At 36.1% G+C, this 22,061-nt stretch overlaps 1 protein-coding gene across 30 annotated transcripts in view; it reads right to left on the bottom strand.

Annotated features, from left to right (window-relative positions):
* DMD (dystrophin) overlaps nt 1-22,061 on the bottom strand; it is a 1,163,614-nt gene that overhangs the window by 309,596 nt on the left and 831,957 nt on the right. For all 30 annotated transcript variants that reach the window (XR_006934806.1, XR_006934864.1, XR_006934881.1 and 27 more), the window contains one exon: nt 16,569-16,804. Coding sequence is in view for 27 of the 30 variants with exons in the window: in XM_046919009.1 (XP_046774965.1) it covers nt 16,569-16,804 (236 nt within the window). In the remaining 3 variants the exon portion in view is untranslated. The remainder of the gene's footprint in view (nt 1-16,568; nt 16,805-22,061) is intronic.

The raw sequence follows: 22,061 nt of genomic DNA, 5'->3' as shown, positions 1-22,061 counted from the left end.
AGACACTTCTCATGCCTCAACTTCGGTGAGACATAATTCTGATCCCTTTAAAAAACCTACTTATTTTTTTACTTCTTGTAAGTATGTAACATATCAGTTCTGCAACTTAAAACACTGAATGGCCTCCAGCAGACACAGCAGTGGGAAACTGGTAATATTTTTAAAAGTAACATTCAAATCCATGCCAAATCCTGTGTAATATATTTCATTCTTTTTCTATATTACAGGGAAATCTGTAGTGTTATAAATAGATCCTCTTTTGGTAGTAAACAGGAAAAGAGCTTGGTACATTGCTATGTTGGCATAATGTATGATTTATGTTGTTAATCTATATTTTTTCTAGCTGCTCATAAGAAGCCCCTCTGAATACTTGACTTTTTTTATTTAAATCAAAAATAAGAATGATTAATAAATATGATACGTATTAAAATGTCTTCCATGTCTCCATAATGTTCCAATTATTTAGTAATCACAATTTTCCACTGAAATAAAAAAGTTTAAAGAAGTTGACAAGGTTGAGGCAACACAAGTGGTTCAGCTGAAAATCCAACTGCATCTCACTCTATGGAGTAAAAGGGCACAAATTCTCTGAGCTTGAACAGACTGCTCCCAACTGGAGCAAGAGGGAAACAGAGACCACTCTCGAACTTCTCAAATCGTGTTACAACTGCAGTCCTTCTCAGACAGCACAACAGAAATCTCCTCACTCAGCCAGGATGGCTTGGAAGACAACAGAGATCAAAGTGACTGAACCCATTCAGTAACGCATAAAGCAAACTTAGGAATTACAGATGTCTTAAACCATGTTTGAAAATAGTAATAAACTTGTAAGAATAGTGGAAAAGCAGAAAAAAAATAGGTAAGCCTGTACTCAGCTCTTACAGAAGCTGCTTTAAACCCAGCCCTTTCTTGTTTGTACTCCCTAAATATTAAATACTACACCTTTTGTGTCCTCTCTTAGAAGCAGAATATGACTTCCTTCCTGACCAAGGCAAATGAAGAGCTTCGTAGCAGACAAGACATGCACATTCTCTTATTAACTGACTTGTTATTCTTCTTCATCACTCCTGAACTGTACAAAGGAGCCATTATCACCAAATTACAGTCTGCAAAATGCATGGAGTAAAAACTCAGCTGATGTGGATCAAGACAAAACAATATATTATATGCACAATGTATGTTGAGAGTTTTATTAAACAAAGCTGTGAGGAAAGTCACATATCTTCTTCCTCTCTTGGCTGTCACTTTATCTATTTCCCATGCTCCATTACCTCTGCACAAGCCCAGGAGGTGTTTGCAGTGTAGTAACATTTCATTCTTGATTGAATTTACACTGAAAGTTCCCCTCGTACTACGCATACGTATGATTTTGCATTTTATCACCACTTTAAAAGTCTCCAGCACCTCATGCAATAGATTAGAAAACACACTTTATAGCAACATTTTTTTTAAAAAGGATTTTTTATAGACATAAGGACACAAGACTTAGGTTCAAGAATCCTTTCTGCATTACTTATTCCTGAAAAGGACATAATTATAATACACTGTGCACATTTGCTGCCCTTTTGAAACTGTGCTCCTAAGTAGCAGTTGCAAGTAGATTAATGCCAGAAGAGATAACAGCCTGCTTTTTGATGGCCAAATGGTTAAATGGTTTGGAAATCTCAGATAACACATCTAACATTTCAGCAGCAAGAAACATACAATCATTTTCGTTACAATCTGCACCAATTTTATGCTTAAAAATAAGAGTTATGAATGATGTTGTCACTACTCAGTGAGATACGCTAGGAATTTTACTGGAATCAGCTGGAATATGATCAAAATAAGTAAAGCAGTGCAGTTTTTTGTTGTTTTATTCTGTTGGTGATTTTGTTGTTTGTTATTATTATCATTATTAATTATTTTAGAATTATTTTTATTCATAATAATAGAATTAACAGTCTCTAACGAATTTGTAAAAACATATCCCTGCCCTGTACAGTTTAAAAGCTTCTTCCTTAAGAATAATCCTATGTAGCAAATCTCCATACTGTCTGGGTAACCAATACTGATAAGCAGCAATGGCAATAGAGTGTACACCAGAGAGGATGAGGAAGATAGTAAACATCTCTGCATTTGAGTGATTGCATTAAATGCTTGATTTGTGGCACACTCTAATCCTACTTTTTTTAGAGAAGGTACCTATGTAAGTCACCAAGATCTGAGTGGTGTTCTGAGTGATTACATTGTTCCCTTATTCAAAGCACTGTATTACAAAAGGAAGATATGAGAATTTTTTTAAATTTGATTCATAAAAAGGTCAGCAAAATATGATCTGTATGACCTCTTTCATTTTCATGTCTTGAAAAAAGTACGCCTACAATCTTGATGCATATCATTTATTTCTGTCTTCACTCTTCCATTCCTTTACTAAAAAAACTAATAATATTTTTAAGGCTTTACAAATAATTTCAGCATACTGAGTTTTCTTTGTATTGGGTTTATATGGTAAGGTTTTGGCAGTGTGGGGGCTGCCTGGGTGGGCAGGAGGTGCTCCAGGCATTGAGCAGAAGCTCCCTGAAGCCCAGGAGAGGCCCACAGAGGAGCAGGCTGTCCCCCTGCAGCCCACGGGCACCACATGGGGCAGATGTCCATGTGCAGCCATGGAGGAGCCCACTGTGCAACAGTGGATGAGGCCAGAAGGTGGCACAGCCCATGGATACCCCCATAGGAGCAGCCCAGGCTGGAGCTGCAGCCCCTAGGGTGTAGCCCACAGTGGGGTAGGAAGGCTGGGGGAGCTGCTGCCCGTGGGGACCCGTGTGGAGCAGTGTCTGAAGGGTAGGTCCTGTGGTACAGAGCCGTGCTGGGTCAGTGCTGGGAGAGCTGCAGCCTGTGGGAAGCCCACGTGGGATCAGATTGGGAAGGACGGCGTCCCATGAGAGAGACCCAGGTGGAGCTGGGGCAGAGAGTGACCATGGAGGAGCAGCACAGACAGAGCGTTATGAACTGACTGTAGCCTTCTTTCCTTATTCTCCTGTACCATTTGTGGGGAGAAGAAGGTCAAAAACAGTTAATAAGGAATGATGCTTGGGCTTTGCTTTTAGTTCTCACTGCTTTAGTCTGTTCATAATAGGCAATAAATTACATCACCCTATTCTGAGTATGTTTTTGCCTGCAATGGTAATTACTGAGTGATCTCCCTTCCTTACCTAAACCCATGAGCCTTTTCTCACCGTGTTTTCTTTCCCTGTTCCATTGAGGAGGGGGAGTGAGAGAGCACCCTGGTGGAGTTCAGCCACCCATCAGCAACTAATTGCACCACAAGGTGAAAGAACCATGATCATAACATTAAATTCAGTTTGTGTGGTTCAAAATGCTATTCCCTTCTCCCCAGAACTGCAAGGATAGGAGTGTAAATTGAAACGAATCTCTTTCATAGAATGCTTTATTTTAATACTGTTTTGGGCACAACTTCTATCGTTATTTTTAAATGACGGAGTTGATTTCATTAAACTATATCAAACTGAGAAAGATTTTTAGAATTACTGCACTGTGTAGCTATTCCCATCTTTTATCATCTGAGCGTACTTCAGTGCAAACCATAAAATAAGAAGTAAAACTAAACTGTTGTTGAAACATATGACCTTTACCCATCTCAGAAATTATTTCAGCATTATTTCAGTAAATCTCTTCCAAATTGTATTTTTTTTTCCTTTTCCTAAGCAGAAGACAAGGCTGCTGAGCACCAATATGCTATGGAGAATTCTCACAGGAACAGGAATCTATACTCCGTCACCTTCCTGCATATCCAACAATGAAGAAACTCAAAGAGGTTTGGAAAAGGAAGGGAGAAACTACAGAGGTGGATTGAAATGAAGTGAGAATGCCTCAAAGGAGAAGAATTAGTAGCAAAACATTAAAAGAAAAAGATCATCATTTTCAGTCGAGTATTGGGGAAAAGTGCTTGTTTTCACACTATTTTTAACAATCCATTACAATTCTTTTGATGTACGGGAAACTGAAAATGAGTCCTGCTGTTCATTCTTTTCCTTTCTGAGATACTACTGGAAAAAAAAAATGCTGTTTAGACATTTTTTTGTGTGCTGGAAATGATAATTATAGTGAAAATGTCTCATTATGCAATGACAGTAGAAGGATAGAAAGTTGAAAATGATCTGATTATCAATCATCATAACCTAAATGGCTATTTACCCATCATGCCAAAGAAGCTGAACAATCTTTTATCCTATACATCCTTAAACAGCATCCCTGAACATCAGTCCTACAGCAAAGCCTGATCAGACTGCCCAGGCGCTTTGGGAACAGGTATAAAGTGAAATACATAGTCCAGAGAAAACATTTTCTGTGTTCCAATAGTGGGGGAAAAAAAAAAAAAAGGACAAGAAAAGAAAAAAAGAAAAAAATTCTTGCATAAAAAAATACTTATACAATAAGAGGTCTCTAAAGGCTGTCAAGTTACTGTAATTAAGATTTGTGATTTTAAGACTGTCTAATGAAAGGATTTCAAAGGAATTAGTTTAATGAGTACCCAAGGAAATTAGAAGTCAGGTACACAACTTTCTTAGACTCCACAGACAATTCTGGCTTCTGTATAAATCATTCTAATGATTAGAGACAATGTAATTTTATACAAAAATACTCATCATTAAACAAAATGTAATAATTCTCACCACAAACATAATTACTGAAAAATAATTTCATGAAAAACAGAAACTAATATACAGAATGAACCAACATGACTGAATAAAAGAAGTTTCATCATGCAAGATCTTTTATCTCGGATGTTTAACTGAAAATTTTAGAAGAATGATACTTGTTAGACAGTATTCCATGAAGATGAGTAATATTTAACCTCATCATCAGTGTGAATACTTCCTCACCTAAAAACTGCTGCTATTAAGCAGTAGGGAGTAAGGGAGAGAAACTCGCTGACATATATTTGCATAGGCTCATCTAGATAAAAAAGCAAGGATGTTTGTATCTTACAAACATTTCTCCTTCACTGAGTTCTAACACTTTGTCAATATGGATCTTTATATAACCATGTCTGAAAGGAGACAAACTAACCGCCCTGCAAACTTTTTCAGTTTAACATTTAACATTCTAATTTCCTGTTTTTCCTACACCTTACTCTCCACCAACAGTTCACCCATCTTTTCTGTCTTTTCTAAACCACAGCCAGAAGACCTGTGAGACAATTTAAGCTACTTTTTTCCCCAGCATGGAATAATGATCCAAGTCTTGATCAAAACCACTTATAAATAAGCAATTTTTTTCCATCTACATATCTTACGTTACTATAATTTACATGTACAAAACCTCACTCATTCTTTTTCTGTAAGCCATTTTCTCTCAGTTGATCCTATTAACAGCACCTATAGTGGATTATTATTGCAGACATGCATAGTTCAGGAACAAGCACTCCATTACAAGTAAGCAGAAGTGCCATTTTTGAGTTTCCAACATTAGAACAATGTGATATGATACACCTTACAATTACCTCTCAGAAAGGTCAGATGACTCTGTTCATCCTCACTTCAGCTTCCACTGCATCCAGAGCACTTCTCCCTGACTTGCACCGATGTGCATAGAAGATCCTCTTTAATAAATTAGTACTAAGCTTACTAATTAATTTGCTTTCCTCTAAATCAATCCAAGAATATTTACAAGAAAGGAAAATCTGAGATAGTATATTTTGTCAACTGATTCACAGCAGTTGATTTTAAACTCTCAAGAGTTAGCACCTAGTAACCACAGAAACAATTTTACTCACTAGCACCTGTACTGTTGTACTTTATCACATGCTTTAATGACAGATTTGGAAAAAAAATAAGAATAATGAAAAGCCCCATCTGAAAACACAGTACAGACAAATAAGGAAAGAATTTTTATGCTTTCTGATGCACCGCTTCTTTGCAGAACACAATCACTTTGTCAGAGCTGAATCCTGCATCTGAATATCATTATAATAATGTGTCAAATATAGCGGTTTTCATCACAGAAATATTATGCCATATGGGCCACATATGAAGAGGTAGAAGGATTTATAAGAACAGTTAAAAATGCTATCAGTGCTGATCGTGATGCACAGTAGGAATTTAAGACACAGTGATAAGATATCACAAAGGAAATCAGTCCCATTCATATGGTCAAACATATGTTAAAAGGTTGGACGTTTACACTGAGTTCTAGTCCCACACCATGCCACCTTCAAAACTGTCTGTTTGAATAAATGATTCTGTGACACACACAGTTAGACATCTCTGGCAACTCACAATAGGCCAAAAACCATCACTGTTCCCCACAAGCAGAGAAATGTTATATTTCATCTTCTGTTTATGATATCTTTCTTTTACCTTCTTTGGTGCAAATACATAACAGACATTTCTCCAAACAACGTGAAACAAACATGAAATAAAACAGGATATTTATGTTACTTCAGAACCACTTTCTTCCAAAACATTATAAGCTGATTCTATTCCAATTAGAAGTACTCGTCTTACTTTTTTTTCAGAGAAAGAGTGTCAAACTGCTCTGTTAAAACATCAAAAAGGGACACTTTGAATAGGAAAATACAATTTTTTTTGTTTCACTACTTCTAATATTACAATACGATTTTTTCTGTAGGTTTGTTTTTGTTTTTTTAATTCAAAAATCTGATTAAACTACAATGTGGGGCTATGTTATTCAGGGGTGACAAAGGAGACAGGTAGATGAGGCAAAGAGAAATCAGTAAGTTTTATGGTGTCCCAAAGAAGTCATGTTGGTCTGGATATCCAGGAGTTTATTGAAGGGTAGGAAGTAGCTGTTACACACTATTGGAATCCTGCTTTGTTTGCAGGATTATGTCATGAGTCTGACTCAAGACTATTCACAGAGTCACTGTGCTGCTGATGCCATGTGCTGGCTTCTTCCAATTTTCCAGTAGGAAACTGCCCACCAGAAAGACTGGGATGAGTCAGACCAAGTATAGGTACCCACACCAGAGCCTGTCATGCAGTATACATTGAGAAAAACAAGCCACATTTGGCAGTTATACCTTGATATTGCCTAGTTACTTAAGCACACAAAAACGAATGGTTAAATATTAAATATTTTTCTTGTTTGGTGGGTGAGTTTAGCTCATATTTTGTCACCTTGAATGGTTTTCCTACCTTTCATTGACCATTTCTTGTGGGAGTTTTTACAATAAAAACCCTTTCTTTAAGGTGCACTTCTTGGAGCAGCCTGCAACTGCAGCAATTGAATTTGTTCACTTATTAGCAGCTATCAGGAAAAATTTTCTTAAGCAAATGCAGTGGAGAGTTACAACTTTTGAACTATATGAACCACAGCGTGAATTCCATTCAGCTGTAAGATTCAACAAATCCAGAAACATAGAAAGTTGGGAGCTCAGTGAGGTGACTGAACTGCTCTGTATGAAGCTCACATTTAGCTGCACAAGATCTTTCATATAAGCAGAAAGCACATGAACATTAGGGGTGCCATGGTGATAAACTAAATTGATCTTTTAGCTCAATAAGAGCAATGGTCCACAAAAGCAGCAAAATACAGTTCTGGGAATTGATCTGTTCCCTTGCTTACTGTGTTGGCTAGATACAAAGACAGATGACAGGTCTGAATAACGTGAAATGGCCCACATTTACTACAGAAACAGTTCTGTTTTTAATTAAGTCTTTCAGAACTCAACTGTTTGAAGTGCTGTGTTCTCTGGATCAATTTGGGAAAATGCTTTAAAGTCTTTCTTTAGAGAAACATATAGTCTTATTTCTTTTAATGGAATTACTTTCATATTTCAAGCTCAAAGCGGACTCAGTCATTTTCTTGGATTTCATTGGAGCACATAGTCATGTACAAAAATAATATTTTGTCTATTTACATTGTAAATTTGTTGTCCATAGATATGAACATTTGAGAGCTTATTCTTACAGTACTAGTGTTTTTATATCAAACAAAACAAAACACAAACACAAACACAATTCTCCCCCACTAACAAGTGAAAAAAACCACAACCTAGTGTTTCCTCAACATACTGTTCATCACTAACAAAGGAAATTACGTGTCGGAGGTGTTAAGTAAAATTAGACTTTATATCCTCATCTTCTGCATGCCAAAATTCAGCTTAGTAGAAACAAAAGCAGAATCTATGATTAAAAAAAAAATGGACCAACAGGGACTCCAGTCAGATGGGAACCAGATCAGCCAAGTTCCAAAGAGGTGGGGAAGAATGTGGGGCAACAGAGTGAAGATAACACAAATTCTGAACATGACCCCCAAAATACCAACTTGCCAATACATGCAGCGTCCCATTACTTCTATCCCTCCCCAGTCCCACAGAAAGTTATTGTTTATTCATTTTAAATCTAATGATGATTTCCACCATTATGCCTAGTGTTTAGTGAATGGAGACTGGTATTCAAGACCATTATGCCCCTGAAAACAAATATGCCTTTATGCCACTATGGCTGTTACTATAAATTTCACCTTTGACTTACGAGCAGTTCTATATAAAATTTAAATATTTCAAAGGAGCCTTAGTGAGTTAGTGGCTGCCTCTTCCTGGCATTCCATTGCACACCTGCTTTCTACATACAGTGGTCTTAATTACTTCACGTGAATGTTATGAAACAATTTAGCCATCAGAAGACTCTCCATGAAAACTTCTCTAAGTGCACAAAAATATTACAATTAATTACAAAAAATATTACTGGGAAAAGAGAAGAAGGAATTCCAAGAATTCAGTTTACTGCAGTAGAAGTCAAGTCACTAGAAACTAGTTATTTGACACATCTCACAGCTTAAAAAGCCAGTGAATTTTAGTAGAAACAATTCCTTCAGAGAGAAGGATGATAATGACACTGCTGGCTGCTCTGCCTCAAAAGGGAATTGTCCATCTGCTAGCAAATCCCTGAATCTATACTATTATTAGGCACTGTTTATAGCAGAGCATCCTTGGCAAAATGAGAAACCAACAGTGAACGTTTTGAGACAGTAGATTTTTTTAGTTAAAATTCTGAGATTGTTTTCTTTTCCTACATAAGAGAACAGTGTTCCAAGATCAGCTTCATTAGGAAGTTCTGCTGGGACTTGATATTTTTATTTTCTGACAAAGGAAAACTTATTTCTCTGAGAAGAGCTCAATCTTTTCACAGATAAAATGAGTAAATATACAATCAGTCCCTCTAGTTTTAATTTGCATTTTATGATTACAACTAGATTAGAATTTTATACATTGCACCATCATTTAGAAACAGTATTTCTTGTAATTTCTAAATAAAAACAAAACCACTCATAGCTTTTTCTGTTACTACTGCTAATAACATATGTTAACATGAACAGAAAAATACAGCCCCTTAACACTTGTGTAACTGCCAAATACAGACCCTCACTACAGTACTTCAAACAAAATGATTCGTCAAAACTGTATGAGGCCTTAGAGCAAATCATAGTTGAGGTGGGAAGACTGCAAAAGTGGCATAAAGCCTTATTTCCCTTCCTTTAAAGTGTACTTCATTGAGAAGACATAGAACACAGAACCTTGCTCTTTATAAATAGCATTGATATATTATTACAGAATAATTTACACTGGAAGGGATCTTTAGAGACCATCTTGCCTAACTTACTTAGAGCTTAAATAGGACCAAATTCAGAGACACTTCAGGTCATACAAAGCCCTGTCCACTTCGCTGTTGAGTACCCCCAAGGATGGAGAATCTGCAGCCTCCATGGACAGCCTATCGCTGTATTTTGGTATCTTTATTGTGAACATTTCCTCCTAATATCTAATCCAAATTCCCTTTGCTGCTGAATGTGTCTATCACCTCTCAACCTTTTGCTGTGCACCTTTGCAAACTGCCATATGCAGCAACTAGGTCCCCTTGAACTCTCTTTCCCAGGCTGAGCAAGCCCAGGCCCTTGGCCACTCACACATCAAGCACCCTTGACCGCCTCAGTAGCCAAGGACAACTCTCCCTCCATGTCTTTCTTGTATAAGGGGAAGCCCAACACTAGACAGAGCACCTGAAATGTAGTTTCACAGATGCTGATTAGAGGGGACTAATCACTTCCCTCATGTCTTGGTTACGATCTAACTACATGCAGCCCAGAACATACCTCAACTTTCTTTCCAACTGGACATAGAATTCATGAAGTCTTACACAGTTTTTACACCTTCTGCCTTCTTGTAGAAGGCCTGTTTTTTGTTGTTGTTGTTGTTTTTTTTTTTTTTTTTCTGAGTTGCACATGCTACCAGACTGCGAACATACACAGTAAAAGGTTGATACAGATAAAAGAGTAGGGGAGGTAAAGTCTAGTTTTGATGGAATAGGTCATTCATATTTTTAAGATAGGTCAGATTTATATTTGCTATTGAAAAATGCAACTCCAGTGAAAAGTGTGTACTTCTAATCCTCAACACAGAAATGCAATTCAAAATGAGTTTCTACACTCTTGTCCCTTACCCACCGAAACTAACAGGATGCCAGCTGCACTAATCACGATAATTTATCTTTTCCTGCAAGCTTATTTGCCAGGAATTGGGGAAAAAAAAAAATCATTTTATTTCACAATAGGACAATAAAAGCAATCAGAGGAAAGTTATCTTTCAGCGCAATGGTATTTTTCGTTTGAGTGATGATTTGCAGCCTGACTGAAAACTAATTGAAAAATGATGAAAGTAACTCTTTTACATCAACGAGTTTAGACTCAGACCCTTAGAGGTAAAATTTTTATGCGCATCCTAGTGATTAACATTTAAGAGAAATAAGGAAACGGTTGTTAATCACTCTCCAAAATGCAGCGTTTAGACAGCTTTTTTATTGTTGCAGAAAACAAATTTACTCTCTAACATACCATAATGAGGTGGTCAAGCTGTTTTAAAATATCAGCTGTCTTTATCTGCTACAAAGTATTAACAAAGATTTTCCTGACACAATTTTTGTATCCCTTGAGGTTCAATTTTCAGGCTAACAGAAGATTATTTTTTTCCCTCTCATTTCCCTTTAAAGACTCATTTCCAGGCCCTCTAGAGCATCCTGCTTCATTTTCTACCCTTTAAGAATAATCTTAAAAGGCTGATGTATCTTCATTTTTCTTCTTTCTATGAAAATAATAACAATAATTGTTCAGCATACAAATTTTGTAATTCAAACTTTATTTTAGTATATTTAGGACTCTATTCAGTAATGAGTATTTTATTCACTTAGAACACTGAAATCATCCTTCCAGTACTACTTATAAATTAGAATTAATTCTTAAAGAGCCTAACAGCACAACTGTCTAAAATCAGAATTCTACTAGACTTCCAATGTTAAACAGAAGAACACCACTCTAAAATATGCACAGAATTATGACAGTAGTCTCTTGAGTGAAAAATTATATGCGAAATTCATAGAATTAAAGCAGGTTTTCCACACCACTGAAGTCATAATGACATCTCTGTGATTCTGCCAGTGGAGGAGGCGTACAAAACTACCAGTGAACACGAGCATGCTGCAGAATCAGTTTCAGCTCTAGCTTTGGGATCTAGCTGTTCCTGATCCAACAGTTGCCTGGGGAATGGCTCTAGCTTTGTGTTTATACGTATATGGAAAATCCTAGACAATGTGAAGCTTCAAAAACAACCACCAAAGTTGTGTGACATGATGGAGAGAGGGATGGTAGAAAAATGCTCCTGAACCTGATTCTGAAAATATGAACATTTCCCAACTTACTAGCACCATACTTGGGCTCTGGACTAGTAGTGAATTACTCACTTTGAGCATATCAGAATACAGTAATGGAAAACATTCAGCTGTAAGTGTAAAATCTTCTATGATGTTCTTCAATAGTAGATATCTTCAAGTGCAGATAAAGTATCTGCAGGTGGATCTTTTCATGTTCATGTGACTTGTATGAAAATTTTTCCTGTCTACATATAGGTAGCCAAAAAGTTAAGGACCTCACCTATTAAAAGGTGAGGACCTATTAAAAGTTAAGGACCGCACCTATTGCTTTCACTTCTAATATGAATGATATGTAGAGATGGAAATGCAACATGAGTCTATTTAGAGGGCACCATTTGCACCCTGTAATACAGAACTACAAATTTTACTATACTTTTGTAGAAGCGAGAAATAGATTTGGAAATCTGTATTTTTACTTGCACACACACACACAAATGTTGGAAAACAGTTTGGACAGAAAATTTACCATTCTTCTGATCTATCAAAATATTAATGTATGTGTAACTACGAAGTTATGAAAATGCATGGTATGTAACCAATGGGAAGGGATAGGTAAAACATCCTCAAACCTGCCACTTCAGCCCACTCTTGCCTGTTAATTGCATAGCTTATAAACCAATATTATTCCTCTACAATTATGTTATTATCAACTGCACAAAATCTTCAGCTATTGAAAAATCAATTAAGTAATTAATAGTGAAAACAAACTCCTCATTCCAATTCTGTTTACTTCTTTAACTAATGGACAATCAAACCTGCTTTTAGAATATTGACAAATGAATTGAGTAAAAATAAATTACCTGATATCTTTTTGGAAGAATACTTTAGGATGACATAAATCATTACCTAAAAGTATCTTCTCCTCTTCTTTCCTCATAAGTCTTAGTAACTGGTTTGGCTATTAGTCTCAGTCTAACATGGATAATTCCTTCAGAGAAATTTGCTCGGCCACCCCTGAAAGTGTAGACTCAATCTAGACTCTCAGAACCAAAAGCTGTAGCCAAATTCATTAGCACTATCACATTATTATAGTACTTCATACTAAATAAAAATACATTTTCAGCCACTACAGCTAAAAGCTATGTTTTCAATAACATATGCTATGAGAAGTTTGCATGGACAGCATGCAAAATCCATGGATAAAATCCAAAATTTAAAGATACTACAGCAGTTGATTTCTTTTAATGGAATTGCTAACTATCTTCCCACTTTGCACAGCGTTCATGCTTCACTGTTTTCAGTAGAAATCTGTCTACTCGCACTGCAAGCTTTCCTCAAAATATAATATGCCAAAGCAGAGTTTCTGAGTAGAGGCTTTCTGGCATCTTAGGTAAGGAAAGTTTTCATCTTTCTGTAACACAGTAAAACATAGTTTATTATCCTGTTCTTCTGTCTGTATTTCCTCTTTTATGAAGGACCCTTACTTAACCATCAAATTTAAAACATCTTATTTGCTCTGAAGTAAGGACAATGAAATGAAAAAAGTGTAAAATTAATTCTGCCATGTCCCTTAGCTACTTACATCTTGGCATATTATATATCCTTATTTCTTCTGAACTTCATTTATAGATGAAGGTTTTTTGAAGAAAAAATATAACAAGCCTATTGTCAGCCTGCTTTATATCTATTTCTTTGAGGATCAAATTCTACAAACCATCAGTATTCAGGTAGATGATTACAATAATCTTCCCCTAATGAAAACATGGAACTGATGCTAACATTTTTTTAACTACAAAGTTTTTAGTATCTTTTACCTTAATTACACAGAATGTAGTGATATATGCAATCACAGACAGAAAGTCAAACATAATACACTTCCATGAAAGAAATACCTACCACTCATTTGACAGAAAGATTAACCAGAGATGTCTGAAATGAACAGTCATTACACTACTCATTTAGTTTGCTCATTTGACTATATAGAATGTGCACTGCTTAGCAGAATTTCAGTTGCTCTGTTTCTTTCTACAAAGGAAAGCTGTCACTAAAACATTTTCTTTTTAAAATGGTTGTTTTGTTTTGCTTTGTTTTGTTCCATAATTAACCTTTGTGCATGCTACTTTATTATCCTAACCATTCACACAGAAGTACCAATACACTGTGATCACTTCCAAGCAGAGGTTCAAGTGGGGGCTAATGATGTCTTAAACTTTTACAGAGGAAAAATATGTCAGAGTTAGCTGTTGTGGTCTTGTGACACAATCAGAATGAAATGAACCTAACCAAAATGCCCTCAGAGACTTAGCTTCAATAACATTACATGCTGCTGTGAAAGAAAGGACAACCTAAGGTCACTTACTTTTACCTGGACAGTTTAGAAAATGTCATGTTACCTACGTTGCTAGGATATCAGATTTCTTTGCTTTTAAAATGTTTGCTTTGACATTTCAATTTCTTATAATAAATGCAGCTCTCTGTACTGAAAGAAATATTAAATGGAAACAAAACCCCAAAATAGTAAGGGCTTGGTAGCTTACCAACAGTTCTGAATTCTAGGTAGACAACTTAAGATGCATTATAATAAAACAATTTCAGGAAGTATATGTATTTATAATGATGAATTTTTCTATGAGAGGTAGACAGCAGTGTTAAAATGATACTTTATACCTAAAGTCAAAAATCTGATGCACAAGACAAAACAAAACAAAACGTTGTCAATCTACTAAAATGGAATTCCTATTAGAGCTAACAGAGCTCCCTGTGGAGGCACAACCAACTATCAAAGCAGATCACAATACAATAGTGTGACTTTCAATGACTTTTAAATCACGATCACAGTGGATGCATGACTATGTTCATTATACAATGTGCAGATTTTGGAAGGTAAGAACTACTTTTGGATTTCCAATTGAGATAATCTTTGTCATGACTTTTCACACATCCAACTTCATCAGCTCACTTACTGCTATAGATACTCCACATGTTAGAAAGCAAGGGTTTTGGGGAGTGAAACGTAAAATGTACAGTCAGTTTTGAAATTCCTGGCTAAAACTGATTGCTAAACTCACCTAATAATTCAATGACAAACTTAAGAGCAGAATCAAAGTTTCACTATATTCATCTCTATCTATCAAGCAGTGCCTTCTCTTGATGATCACTAGAGAAGTGGGAGCAAGTTAACAGAACTGCAGTCTATTTTTAGACATTGATTCTTCCATTTCATCAGAGACTATATTAAATGTCACATTCTGTTGCACAGCCAATTAGAGAGGTAAACACACAAAAAAAGAGTTTTCCTGCTGGTTTTGTTACCAGCACAGCATGGGACTGAAAAAAAGAGATGGTACCCAGCCAGGAAAACAAGCGAGAGGAAGACTACAATAGTGCTGATTTAACTGGCTTTTCAGCTTTGAGTTAAGATGAAATGCAGATATAAACCAGTCAATTTTACAACATGTATAATATTAATGGCAACTGTAGTTGTCAAGAGTTAGTGGCATGAGCACACATTTAAGTAAAGGAGATCTATGAAAGAAAAGTAGCTAAAGTTTTTGCCTGCCACTGTAATAAGCTACAATGAGGAAAAAGTAAGAAACCCAGATAATTTTGAACCAAGTATTTCAGAATATAAAATTTCAAAGCAATTCTCAAGAAGATGGAAAGATAATGTGCAGACAATTCTTCTTGATCTCTTTTCAAATGACAACGCAACTATTTTAATCTTGTAGTCTTACAGGAGATGCAGCAACTACCAATTATTATTAAAATATACACATCACTTGTAAAAGATGTTTCAATTAATAAAAGATTATATAATTCAACATAGCAAATATTATTAGCCAGTGTCATCATTAAACAACATGAAACAAACCCTTTACTAATGCAGAAAATAAAGTGAACTGAAAGTCTCAAAAACAAGAAGTTTAAATCGACATATAAACAAAAGAAGTTAAGAAAACAAACAGAATAAATCCTACCAGACATCTGTGTATTTTAACATACACCCTTCCTATAACACTGCTTAGCATAGTTACAAGGCAATATTTGTCCACTGTTTCTCCTTCTGTTTTTTACTTTAAGCAAAAAGAAAGAATGTCAGTATCTTCCCTAAAATAAATCAGACTTTCTGTTGGGAGAAGGAGGAAGCAAAAGAGTGTTTTATAACAGAGTCCTAAATTCAGTTTAGAACAGAACTGAATGTAAATTTAACATTGCGAAGTTTTGCACAGGCAAGCCAAATCTTTTGTATTGAGCAATGCTAAATCTGGAAGGCAGGTAATTAACTTTCAACTATGTAACAACGAATTAATTCTATTGTTACTGAGTAGACAAAGTTAGTCTAGTCTTTTTTGTTCTTGCACATGTATTTCCACATTATTTTTAGTGTGTTTTCAAAGATAAGTAAAACTGGTGCAATTTTGCTGACAAAACACTTGCATTAACAAGCTGCTCTTTTCTTCAGGATGACTGAGGAGTTTTTCATAACCCAACAGCAGCAGGACAGAAGCTTCTCAAAAAGTCATTACAAAAACAACTTAAGAAAAGGTATGAAGTAGGGTATCTTTTCACCTGGCAATCTGGAGTTTATTATGTAATTCTCTCTTTCTCTTGTGGTTCATATTTCAACCATTGCTACACATACTCTGTTATTACACCATCAGTACAAGCAACAGAAAGATAAAAAGATTTGCTCTAAGTAGCAGGGACACTATTAAAGAACCATTTTGTTTGTTTGTCAACTAATTACGTTAATATTTAAGCCAATAACTATGAGATAAAGTAGCTTAAGTAACCACCATATGTACTGTAGTCTATCATCTCTTCCGTATCCCCCGCTGAAACAATTTGATAAGGAATAAAGATCATGAGGCTTTCAACTTGAAAAATCAGTGTTTCTCATACCTTTTGTTTGATGATCATGTCGTTGATATCATCAAGATCACCTACTGTCACTCTCTGAGCTTTTATCTCTCGATCCAGTCGAGAAAGCCAGTCAGTGAGTTCTGCCCATGCCTTATTGAAGTCAGCTAAGGCTGGAACCTCCAAAAGCACAGAAGATGGCATTTCTGGTGTGAAGCTGGTGGTTTCCTTGGTTACCCTGGCTTGTGTATCCACAGCAACAGTTTGACCAGAAGTTACTGAAAGAAAAAGAAAATAAAATTATTGAATAAATGAATTATCGTGTTTATTTCAGAAACAGAATTCATGCATTAGAGAGGGCTAAACAGGAATAATATCATTGCTTTGCTATTATGTTTACTGGAAACATGAAAATTAAAATTAAATGAATATATGAATTCATTTTTTCATAGTATTCCTACTATACTATATGTTTATCATTCAGCAATCTCAGCATATTCAGATTTCATCCTGGGCCTTACTAACACAAGAAAATACATCTCAATATACTGAGAACACTCACTCAAGGTCACTGTAGAGTCTCTATACATGACTCATCTTCCAAAATCTTGTAGCGTGGTTGAGTAGGCTGTAGTATCTAGTTTATCACAGCATGACCACATATCTAGAAACACATTTCTTCTACAGTCCCCAGCTACCCTGTAGCTATGAATTTGTCTCAGTGACAATCTTCTCACTTTCTGTTATTAGTCAGTATTTCACATAGGCTCTTTGACTGATACGGATGCTTTCACAAAAAATTTAGCCTTGGACAATTCTCACATTGTAAAATCCTGTGTTATAATGTGAAAACTAGTTAAAGTTCTTCCTTCTGTTTTAAGAAAATGGACATATCTTTTGTTCCCTTTCTTGATTTAAAATGGCTGGGTTTTAAAGAATCAGTGGATTATTCAGTGCTTGGCTTGAGGTGCTAAACCAACTGGAAGTGAAGAGTCTGAATACCTACTTCTTGAAGTAGTTTCTATCTGAATCAACTATCTAAACAACACAACAATCAAACATGAAAAGCTGAAATAAAGCAGCGCAGAGTGCTATCTGCATAAAGAGACTATGAGTTTTCTAACATCAAATTGCAAAACATGGTTATTGAAAACGGAATATAAATTTGCAAAGGGCCTAAAACATTCATCTGTGTTTTTCCAGTCTCTTTACAAAGTAGAGAGAACCAATTTCCTGTTAGATGGTCTTTAAGATGAAAAAAAAAAGCACCTGCTCATGCACAGTAAAGAGGTTTTGGCTTCTTTTTCTTTTTTTTTTTTTTTTTTTTTCTTTTTTTTCTTTTTTTTTCCCTTTTATGCCATTCAGCAAAGTAGGTCTGAAGTCGAGAAATGGAAGCAGCAGGCAAAGGTTCAATAGTTCGGCCATAAAATTAAAATAGTAAATCAGCAGCATCAACCACTCTTGCCAAGAAATTTAGCACGTCTTTTTCAATGATAAAATGTTTGAGTTACTTCACTGGGGAATCATTGATCTTCTTCAGCAAGACAGAAAGAGAAAGAGCTGTGCACAAGTATCAAAATGATTGTCACTAAAAGCAATGTAAGATGCTCTCGGCATTAAAAATGCTGCATGATTACAAACAATTTACCAAATCAACTAACATCTACATTATTTATCCAGCCTGAATAAAGAGCAATATTATGATGACCAAAGGTGACTCCTGCAAGTAGTGGTTTTTAATGACGTATACTGCAATTAAATAAATTTATCCTCCCACTCATATCATTGCCGTATTTCTGAAGTGCAACCCTTGTACTTTTCCTATTTGTGCTTTAAATTCATGTACCTGTGAAAAACTATGACATGTACTAATTACTATAAAGGCTTTTCTAATAAAGAGCATTTTTAAGGAAAATCACACCAGCAGATGAGCAAATGCATACATATTTTCTTTCTGACATAGACAGAGGCTTGTAAAGTGTTCATTTTTTTATAACACCCCACTGTTTACTATGATGGAGTATCTCATACAGTTACAGAGTGGCAGCTTTTAATACCTAGGAAACCCCCACAATCCTAAAGGATGTCCCTTCTTTCCAGCTTTATTTCTTTTTTTTTAGACCTTCATACACACTTATTATTAAATGGCATTCATCAGTTTGTTTGGTTTTTTTCATCTCTGTTGCAATTACTCCAGATATTTTATGCCCCATACTAACACTCCAACACTTCTTACCTAAATTATGTAAATGGAAGCACAGTTTACACCAAGGTAATCAAGGGATTCACCAAGATGATGAAGGACTGGAGCGCCTCGCCTATAAAGAGAGGCTAAGGGAGTCGTGACTGCCCAGCCTGGAAAAGAGGAGGCTCAGGGAAATCTCACCAATTTTTGTAAATCTCTGAATAAAGGGTGCAAAGAGCATGGAGCCAGGCTCTTTTCAGTGGTGCCCTGTGCCAGGAGAAGAGGCAGCAGGCATAAACTGGAACACAGGAGGTTCCCTCTGAACATGAGGAAGCACTCCTATTAGGGTGATGGAGCACTGGCACAGGCTGTCCACAGAGGTTTTGCCATCTTCTTGGAGATCTTCAGAAGCTGCTTGGACATGGTCCTGGGCACCCTGCTCTGGGTGTTCCTGCTTGAGCAGGGGCTGGGCCAGATGACCTCCAGAGGTCTCTTCCAGCCTCAGCCACACTGGGATTAGTCAATGCCTCAAAATGACTCCTGGTGTAGGTAAATTGTTCACAGTACACATCACTTCTTACACATCACTTTGCCCATAGCTGTTAACACCAGAGAAGAGGGAGTTCACGCACAGAAAACAATCTACTGAGCCTGTTGTTTGCTATTTGACATAGCTGGCTGAGGGTATGGCTTTGAGCTGAGGATTCAGCTCACTGCCTAAAACAAAAGTTCTAACTCATGGTTCAAAGCCTGTATCTTCACATTCATGACCCTTCTATTCAGCCCTTGTTCCCTGTTTTGGAGCAGATCAGAGAGGAGGTGTTTCAACAGTGAATGGTGATTGGCACTTTTGGCAACAGACATGATATTTCCCATCCTTCTCCCTACGGCAGCAATATATATCATAGCTTTCCTTCGGCTGTTAGCAGATGAAGGAGGACAGAGTTTGGCAACTACTGCTTCAGGGGAGTAGAAAAGGAGAGGAAAGATCACAGCTTCTTCCTAGAGTAGCAGATCACAATTACTCCAAAAAATGGATGGGCCTGTAGTTGCAACTTTAGGCTGTCAAAGGTAACATTTAAAACAAACTCACATCAAGCAGAAAAGGTGAAGAAGGTAGGAACTCTACATTAAGACTTGTAAGATGAGAAAGGAAAGAAAGCTATGTAATGTTCTTTTAAGGCAAGAGGAACTTACAATAGAGTTGTTAGGTTTTTTTCGCATTCAGACAAGTAAGAACTATTTAATTGGTAGATTCATTTGCTATTATGTTCACTTGCTAGTGTACACTGAAGCTAGAAAAGAATATAAACATTAGAAAAGTGTTATAATTAGTTTCTTATTTGACTGAGTTGGCTCTTAAAGCCTAAAAGCTTCAGTGGTCTGAAATGACTCCAAACAGTACCACAAAATAAATAAATAAATAAATAAATAAATAAATAAATAAATAAATAATGAGTTCTCTTTGCTTTCATTGCTCTACCCAGAAATAAGGTAAGTTCAAAAAGGGCCAAGAAATAATATCTAATATTCTCACATGTAGAGTACTTCTGCAAATATAGCGCATGCAGTTTACCAACACTGCTTTGGTTGTACTCTTCTAATGTTTACAATCAGAAGGTTATTGAATGTTTCGTCTTTGTTCAGTGGGTGAAGAAAATGGCAGAGAAGGTTTTAAGCAAGTCTGTCTTTGAAGAATATCATTTATTACCTTCAGGTAATAAAGTGTCTTTGTGCCTTCCTCTCTCTGGGCTGGATACTAACAATCTGTTGGACACTACTATACACGCAAGACATAAATTCACAGGATTTTCTCTATTCTCTCACTCGTGTATGGGATTTCAACTCCACACATCAATCATGATTTCCTGTAACAACTCCAAAACGTCATCTGATTTCACCCTCTCCCCACGTGAACTTCATAATACTGTAGGTCACACTGATTCAGAAAAAGTCTTGCGATTTGCACCAAGCCATTCCACAACATGGTCAAGACAAATGCAATTACTGAAAAATGCAGCTGTTTAATTCCAGAACTTTACCAAAGCAGCTAAGTGTTAAAAGCATGCCTAAGTGTTAATTTCCAGTCTCTACCAACAGATGGATGCTTGGGTCCACTTCCATCTGGCCACACATTCACATAAAGGCCTTGTATTTCCTCTGTGACAGAAAATGAGAACAGTCACTTAGTTTGGCATTGACATAGGTTACACAGGTGTTGTCTTACCTCAGAAGAAATTCTTACTCTCACTAGTACTTCAGGAAGATCAAAGAAAAACTTTCTAAAGAACTCCACAAGCCCTCTGTAAGTAGACTCTACAGGCCCTAAGTTTCAGGCTGTCTTATCTGACAGCTTGATATCTCTTAGCTTCTTACATATTTTGGCCTGAGAAAACACTCAGAGTTTGCTAATAAATATTCATATATATGTATATATATAAAGAAACACACACCTTTCTTCCTTTGAAAGGCAGCTATTCCGAAAGAGACTATTCCTAATCTTCTAGTATATATTTTCACTGCTCTGACTTTGGGTTAATTTTTCTTATGTTTTTGAGGTACTTATTTTGCACTAAGAAATTTGAAATACTATAATAAGGACTGTAAGGTACTAACAGAAGGGCACTGAGGCACTGGCCACCATAATATCTTATTTAAAGGTTCCAAGACGCATTATCTATCACTACTGAGTAAGGTAATAACCTGCTCCATTTTGACTTAGCAAGTAAAACTTCTGAATTATTAAACTACTTATAGCAATTACCTTAAGAATGCAGTTGCACAGTATGTTTCTCTTCTGACATTATCCTCCCTGAGAACAAAAATATCGCTAGAAATAGTACATGTACCCTTTCTCTTTCTTTTACACTTGCAGTTATGACATGATTTATTCAATGGAAGAGTATAAATAATTGATTAAAATTAATAGAGAAATATAAATCAACACTAATCACACAATATATAGCAACAGATTTTATTCTGAAGAAATCTATCCAGAACTGCACTGATGATTTCTGTGACTCCAAGGGATAAAATAGAATCAAATAATTACTTTCAAATATCCAGGTAACGAGTCCTATCCTACTATATCACACTAGAAATATGATCAAGGACTTAATCTTTCAATTTCTTTAACAGTTGTATTAGTTCATTCCTGTGACACAGTAAACGATAAAACAACAGTTAGAAATAAGGACATTAAACCACATCAATCTGTAGCTTTACCTGTAACTCCTTGTTAACACCTTCTACTATCTAATAAAGATGGAAACAATGTAGAGTGGTAATAGAAGCAAAATAAAGTGCAGAACTAAACTACTTAACATGAAGCCCAAAACCAATTTAGCAAT

The sequence above is a fragment of the Gallus gallus genome, chromosome 1 (genome assembly GCF_016699485.2).
Source record: "Gallus gallus isolate bGalGal1 chromosome 1, bGalGal1.mat.broiler.GRCg7b, whole genome shotgun sequence".
NCBI lineage: Eukaryota > Metazoa > Chordata > Aves > Galliformes > Phasianidae > Gallus > Gallus gallus.
The sequence above is the reverse complement of the archived record's forward strand: the minus strand, read 5'-3'. Positions and strand labels throughout refer to the sequence as shown.